The following is an 8,417-nucleotide window of genomic DNA, read 5'->3' as shown; positions in this document are numbered from 1 at the left end:
TTACACACAGGAAAAAACTGTTCTTTTACACGAAAAGAAATAAAAACGTAAAAACCACACGTACACACGATGAGCGAACCGTGAAATATTACATAACAGTGTAAGTATAAGATTTCATTTCGTGATGCTTTCATTAATTGATTATTATGTTGAATAAAGTTATGTGCATTCATTTAATAAAAACAAGGAACGTTCAATAATGAAGTAATGAAATATGATTAGAATATTTAAATGATATTTTCAGTAAAAAAAGACTCAAAAAAATACATAGTTTTTATATAGAAAGAAAAAGTAGTGAGATGTAATAAATTAATAATTGATTTAAAAAAAACTATGATTAATTACTAAGTTTTATTTTATTAATCAGTGTTAATATGTTATTCAAATGATATTTATTCAGTTCTTGTATTATAATTTTTATTAAAACATTTTTCTAATTAATAAAAATAGAAAGGGAATATATTTCTTAAATAAAATAAACTGCAATAAAAATGTTATGTTTATTATTTGTAAAACAGTAAAACGTTTTTATAATTGACCTAGAAAAATAACGTTTGATGTTTGATTACAAATTTAGTAATTAAATACAAAATTACACAAATATATAAATAAAATATAAGAATTTGTTATGGATTTGTTAACCTACTTTATTCATATGAATAAAAAATATAGTAAATTATATAAAAAAAATAAATAAAATACAATTTAAATTGCTCAAATTCTGACATAATACTGGAACTAAAAAAAGTTAAAAAAATAAATCCTATTCAATTATCTGTTCTGTTACTTCCACTTTGAAAAGATTAGTAATATGTAACATAGCTAATATTAAATAAATAAAAATACATAACTCAACAAAAAAAAACATATCTACATATTTTAAAACAGAAACAATAACAAATAAACAAATATGTCAATAAATATGTACACAAACAAACAAACCTCTATTCAGTTATAATATTTCTATTTTTACAAAAATTAAAATTATTTAACGTTGTTGAATACAAGCATTAGTTCTAATATATTTTCTAACAAAGTTATTTATACATAATTACAAACAGAAAGTGTGAAACAAAAATACAAATGCACAGTTTAATGTGTTGTAGCCCGTAGGAGATATATACTTTGGTGCTTCTTTGCAGATAATTTATCTTGATGAATAATCGTTGACATAATTGTGTTAAAATTTACAAGAAAATAGGAAAGTAACATAGGAGTATGTAGAAAATATGTAATAGATACATGTTTAAATTAATCAGGTTAGTGCTTATTCGATATAAATCAAAGAAACTATGGTAACAAAATTACCATAGTGGCGTAACTCTGACTCGCGTAAGTTATGAAGTGTTGAGGTTTCAAAAGAGACGATTGCTGCAAAAATCCAGCAAAAGCCAATACATTTGTGAGGCACTGAGATTACGATTTATACGAGCATAGACGTCATGTTGCGAATTGTCATTAATTTTATTTCTCTCCCTATTTTTGCATAGTATATATATATATTTTTAGAAAGCGTGTTTCGGTGCCAAACCAAATGATTCGGGAGAAAATTGGCCGAAGCCTACCTGAAGCTGCGAATGACAAATGGACTTTTGTGTCGGTCAATTGCGAATGTATTCAGAGATGTAAATGTCAGACGCAAAAAAAGGTTTATTTATTGGAGAATGGGGGAAGGTGGAGGAGGGAAACAGCAAACAAAGAAGAGAACAAAAAAAATACAAGCAGAAGAAGAAATCGTAATGAAATAATACTGGTCAGGGGGAGATGAGAGAGCGAAAGTGAATCGTAAATCATTTCAATTGTGCACGGTGTAATTTAGATTTTCTTTTTTTTGTGTGTAGGTTGTTAGCGGCCGACGCGGCAAATTTAAAATTCAAATAGGCCCTTTTGTTAATGAAGAGACTTAATCGTTTTACAATGGGTTTGCGGTTTCCGTCCCCTCGCAGAGCAGGAAAGGAAATGCATGCAATGCAATCGTTACTCTCCTGCATGTGTGAAATTCGATATTTATATTTTCGTGCGAGTGTGTGCACGATGCAATTATTTACTGCATATAAAGATTAAAATAGCATAATACCATTTAATATGCAACGTTATTACCCGAATCCGTATATATCATGATAACGATATTCATAATTCAAGAATTACCATACATGAGTAATGATGCATTAAATACATTATTGATTTATAAATTTGTTATTCAGTGGGTCTGCAGTTTCGGTTTTCGGGGGGTTCTGTATTGCTGCTACTGCTGCAGGCGATGTTACGCTGTGTGTTCTGTTATGCCAAAGAGGGGATTCGAAAGCCACCCTCCATTTATCCTGGTGTGTTTCGGCGGTGGTGCTGGTTTGGGTTGGGCCATGCTTGAAATGAAAAATGCTGTGCGTGTGACTGTTGTTCGGAGGAAGGCACCGCTTTCAACTTTCTAATTACCGACTACAAATCTTAACCGCGTGACACCTGTCACATTCAAAGCGCGAAAAAGTGAATCCCTAAATTGGATTTTTTTTCCATCCCGCCACCCCGACGTTCGCTCAAAGCTCCTCCACCGTTTACTTCACCTACTCCTCCTCCTGTCCCCCCTTAAACATCCTGCAAATGCAGGGAATAGCTTGTCAGATTAGTGAACATCCTTGATGTACATTTAATATTTAAGTGGGCTGAAAACTTCCTGCCTGCCAACTCGAATTATTAATTACACACGTATCATTCGAAACGTCGAGTAATTAGTGAGATTCATTGATAATAATAATCATTGGTTAATTATTTAATTACATTACATATTCGAACTAATTACAAAAATATATATCTCAATCTTCTATAATTGCATCACATTGACACCATTGATAAATTAGAAGTAATTAGTTTTGATAGAAAAAAAGTAATAATTTTTACTTTTAAATTACACATGATGTCTTAAAATAGAAACATGATTACGTATATAATTAAAACAAACATACAAGTAATTTGATTTTAGTATACAGTAATGCTTATAGTTCGGTTTCGATCAGTCTGAATTTTAATTGATAAAGTTTAAAATAATCCGAAAATATAGTACACAAACTTATTTTTTCTCTTTTTGTTATAGTTACTTTGTTATAGTTAATTTCAACTACCTTACTTAAATTGACAGGTATTTACGTATCTATTGTATGTGCCAAGTAACTGAACATTTTTCTTGGTAACTATCATGGAGTAAATTTTATACTGCTACTTTATTATGTTCAGGGTGCTGTTCCCAAACAAAAGTTTAAAAGGTCTCAGAATTTCCCGGCATTTTTTTAATACTTAAACATTGTTATAGAAAAGAAAAAATAGAAAATACAAATATATTTTAGCCAAGTAAAAAAAATATTTATTTTTCAAATATGTTTTGACTACTACTATAAAGTAACTAGCTTATAAAGTTTAAGTTTGAAGACGCTACGTTGCTTAATATTTGTTTGACAGTCATGGAAAACAAAATGATCATCATTATGTAAAACAATACTTTCATTTAAAGCTAATATCAAAGCCTAGCCTAGATTCACTCTGGGGGAGTCTGCTCATTCGTTTACAACAAAGAAATATTGGGTGACAGAATTTAAACGAGGTCGTACCAGCTACCAAGGGGAACATCGCACTTGTTGGACAAATGAGCTGACCACGCCAGAAATGGTGAAGAAAATCCACAAAATAGAATTGAATAACGGTCGACTGAAAGTGCGCGAGCTTGCAGACATGGTAGGCATTTCAAAAAGTGCTATACATCGCTTATTGACTGAAAAGAGATGTCACGATCAAGACAATGCACCAATTCACACGATGACCAAAACCAATAAGTTAATGTTAGAATTGCTTCCTCACTCACTCTATTCACCAGATTTAGCCCCCTCGGATTATCTTCTTTTTCCAAACTTAAAAAAATGGCTCGATGGTAAAAGATTGGCCAACAATGGAGAGGTGGAGTCTGCGGTTACTGGTTATTTTGTAAAGCTTTACGATTCTCAAAAACATGGTATCGAAGCTACAGAACATGACCGGGAAAAGTGTATCGATCTAAAAGAAGACTATGATGAGATATAAAAGTATTTTTTCCATTTTTGTTGGGTCAGGTACTTCTGGGACAACCCTAGTATATACGTTTTAGAGTATTTATCTTTATTCCTATTTTTCATAATATTTTATTTTGATTTTGTTGAAATAGTATAATACTTGAGTCCCGATACTAGGGTTTATTTAAAGCAGCCACCTTCTCGGACGCGAAATCTCCAGTGGGACTAGTGGTTGAGATGAAACTTGACTAAATTGACACCTGAAAAATCGCACGGTGTTTCTTCGTATATATAATAGTTGGTATGTGTGAATATACTATATTAAAGAATATGTGATTTTGTCAGAATATTTTATTAATTTATATTAGATACACGAAAACTTTTCAAATGTATATAATAACTCTCAATAAAACCAAAATATAGTTTATCCAAAAATATTATAACTTAAAGTACATAAAGAGATTTTAAGAAAATTCCTTAATAAAAATAAACTATTAAATCAACTGCTAATTTCAAGAATATATTTGTTAAATGAATCTAACTGTTATAAAAATATTTTTTTACTATTAAGTATTTACTATACACAAAAACACATAATTAAACTTCTTATATAATACAAGTATTAAATTAGATAACCACTGGTTTCCATACAATAAGTTAATTAGTGCACATCAGAATATGTAATAATAATATTTATTGAAATAGTTAATCATATATAATCAATACCAAATAAAAAATAATTAACAGTTACAAAGGACTATTGATCATAGTTTATTAACAATCATTATTCTGCAATACATCAAGTTAAAATAAGATACAAACAGTTAGGTAACTATATCAATCATTGTAAACATTCCTAACAATGGAAAAATATTTTAATTAACTTATACGAAGTTACAAATTTAGAGAAAATAATTATCAAAATCATGAGTATACACCAGAATTATATAGAAGATACTTGAGATGGATAATGCAAATGTTTGAGCTGTAAATCTATTTGAATAGAGCTTATCGACCAAATGGAAAAAAATATTTTAATCTATTTGACTTTAAGATTAAAATTAGTAAACAAAACTGCTAACGTAAATATAATTATCTTCTCTATGTCTATTTATCAAGATATTATGTTATCCAACACTTATACAATTTATTTTTAATTGATATTTGGTTTTCAGAATGAAATAATATTTACGAACAAATATTCATAACTATAAGTAAATAATATGTACATATAGCAAATAGATCAATTTATAGTTAATTTTTGGCTTCGACAAGAGAGAGATTTCATTGTTCGAATTTTAGTTAGTTTAACAAATTAACTCTATATTACAGAACTAGCAAATTACTGTTTTAATTTTATTGGATTATTTATTAAAAAAGCCAGACTATAATAAATATTGTCTTAAAAGTAATAAAAAAATATTAATTTTAGAACATGAATTGAAAATTATATGCATTATTAATATAACAGAAAAGTCAACTACTTTTAAAATTATAATTTGGAATATAAATTAAATTTAATATTAATTATCGGTGGGAATTCCAAATTAATGGCGTTCCCAATATATTCAAATATAATTTCCATATTAACATCCTCAATCTTTCTTTTTTTGTATAAATTTTAAAATAAGTATACGAAAAAGAAATAAATTTTAAAATTAATTAATTGGCCAATTAATTTTAAAGCATCTAACATACTTCACAGATAAGTTCGATTGAATGAACTGGGTCACAGGAAACGTATCGTATAATACAAATATGAATTGCTTTTCAAGATGTAATTAGAGCCACAGGAAGAAATTATCTATAACTATATATATAGATATGCACACATACTTTGAATGGGAAGAAGATGAAACGGGCCGTGGAGAAGAGACAAGAAAAATCTATAATTTTCTGAGCACGTCCGTAAATCAGTCATCGAGCAGCCTGCAACTTTTAAGTTTCCAAGATAAGTAAATAAGTTACGAGCTCGGTGAAACGATCGGCGGGGAATAAACGCTGTTAATTAGGTGCTACCGGATTGATGGGCAGAAAATGAAAATAAGCTCGAACCCATCTACTTTTCGTTACTAATATTGGAACGAAACCGCTGCCGCCGCTTCCTCTCGTCTCTGTGAAAAACGCTCGTCCGTCAGCGGCTTACACGCCGCGTAATTTGTCTTACACGAGAGCAGTCGCATTTAGAAGCAGCACCAACAGAAGCCCACATATCATCTCCAGAAATGCCGAGGAGGTGCAGCATCGGGTTTCCATAATTTAAACATAGTTAGGACGTCGCGTTTGCCATCAACCCCCTACGATCTATTCTGTTCTGTTCACTTTTCATCTCCTCCACTCGCAGAGGGTACACATGTGTTGGATGGATTTTATAAGTCACAGGAGGCCTTACGTAACAGGCGGCATCGTAAAGTTCTGTAATTTTTATTTACGTTCCCTTTTTTTTATATATTATTTTAAAGTCGGCTCCTGGAATATAATAACTCACAGATCCATTACTTTTTATTACCGGCAATGAATATTAACATCAATAAAAATACAACATTTGACGCCTTTCAACAAAATATATTAACTAACATTTCAGTTATCTTTTTTTTTTTGGAAATTTTCCAATTGCTACTACAGTTATAAATATCCATAAAAAATGTCTATACCCTTTATATAAAACTTATATATTTGTATACAACTGAGAATAATTTCAATTGATTAATTAATTTCTTAATTAAACTCATCCGAATCGTCTCATTAAAACAAATTAAAAATAAAATATGCGTATAAAATTTTGACCGAAATTATGTCCAATAAAAATATTTTAATAAATACTACTAATAATAATTAATTAATTCCTCGTTTTAAACGGTACTTTATACGTTTTAGATATTACATGGTTAAAAAAATGATAATTAATAAACAACGAAATTATGCGTTTTTGCATACTTTTCGATTTACATAATGTTACTTACATTAAAAATTCTAATTTGGTATGTATAAATTATATAATTTTACCAATACCTCGCATAGAGCGGCTTCGATCAGTGCGGTTTTTTTTTATAATGGTTAGTAAATATTGAAAACTAAACTAGAAGTTAATTCAAGTCTTTTTTTTGTGCTGTTTATTTTTGCTAAACTAAATGTAAACATGAATTATAGCAACGATCAGTCAATTGGCGGTGTTGTATAAATATTGAATCAAATAATAAATTTTACTTTTATAAAGATAACGGATGTGATTATTTATTATTTTAATGTAGTAAAATTATTATGGAATTTTCTAAATTACTTAAAGCAATTAGTTTTGGAAAAAATAATTTAAATGATAGATAGGATATACGCGTTTTTAGTGATGATTTTGTCGATATTTACTTTATAGTGTAATGTAATAATGATTTCAAAGTACTTATTCATATTGCTTCATATTTGTTTGAATTTAAAGAAATATTATGTCAAGATTATTAAAAGCAGCCACCTTCTGAGGAGCGAAATCGCAGGAAGGACAAGTGGGTTAAATACAAAAAAAAACATTGATACATGTCTGTTAGCATTAATTTCTTTAATTTATTTAGGTCTTTGTGTCCTAAAAATATATAAATGTATGCAAACTTAAGTATTGTATTAAATTTATAAAAGAAAGTACAAAAAAAATATGTTTTAAGGAATTAAATACTTTGATTGCAAATCATTCAGAATTTTGTATTGTATAAACAAATTGATGTGAGATAGATATTAGTCATCTTTAAACTAATTAATCATAAAAATATTTCCTAATTTAATAGTAAAGAAATTAAACTCTAGAAAAAAAATGCAAACTATTAAAATTAATAAAATATTTATATAAGATTTAAAATTCTAAGTAAAATAAGCATGGTAAAATAAGCATGGTAAAATAAGCTAAGGTAATTTATAGCGTTCAAATTATATTTTCCCATAACTTTTATAGTTTTAGCAATTATAATTATTTATGCCATTTCCTTTGAGATTATTAGGACCTTTTTATGACATGATACATTTCTTTAGCGGTAATATCAATAACTTAAGTCGACTTAAATTACAAACTGAAGTTTTCATTAAATCATTAAACTGATAAGGTCACGGTAATAACTTGGCCTTATTAGTTTAATTGGAAATAACATCGAAAAGTTATTGAATTAAAAACATTCACGTGACATGAATTTATAATATATTTATAATATAATTATTGCATTGAAGATTATTTTTGTGCCTGAAATACAGGTGGGCAATAGCCTTTTATAACAGTTAATTATTCTTTTTTACAAATAAATTAAATACATACTTTCTTGTTGTATAAACAAATATTACGATAATAATTATAATTTAAAAAAATATTAATTAATTTTATATAATATTTACTAAACAAAACATTTT

The 8,417-nt window shown here is 28.3% G+C and overlaps 1 protein-coding gene across 1 annotated transcript; it reads left to right on the top strand.

The window, feature by feature from the left end:
- The first annotated feature begins 3,654 nt into the window (after positions 1-3,654).
- On the top strand, positions 3,655-4,065 carry LOC108562646 (histone-lysine N-methyltransferase SETMAR-like). Its single transcript, XM_017921061.1, has one exon. The coding sequence runs from the start codon at positions 3,655-3,657 to the stop codon at positions 4,063-4,065; it is 411 nt and encodes a 136-aa protein (XP_017776550.1).
- The last annotated feature ends 4,352 nt before the right edge of the window (positions 4,066-8,417 follow it).

Source organism: Nicrophorus vespilloides, unplaced genomic scaffold, assembly GCF_001412225.1.
Source record: "Nicrophorus vespilloides isolate i.1.1-1 unplaced genomic scaffold, Nicve_v1.0, whole genome shotgun sequence".
NCBI lineage: Eukaryota > Metazoa > Arthropoda > Insecta > Coleoptera > Silphidae > Nicrophorus > Nicrophorus vespilloides.
Note: the sequence above shows the minus strand (reverse complement) of the source record. Positions and strands in the feature narration are given on the sequence as shown.

What these genes read in the sequence shown, in the direction of transcription:
- LOC108562646 (XM_017921061.1), top strand. Translation starts at nt 3,655, where the DNA reads ATGGTGAAGAAAATCCACAAAATAGAATTGAATAACGGTCGACTGAAA.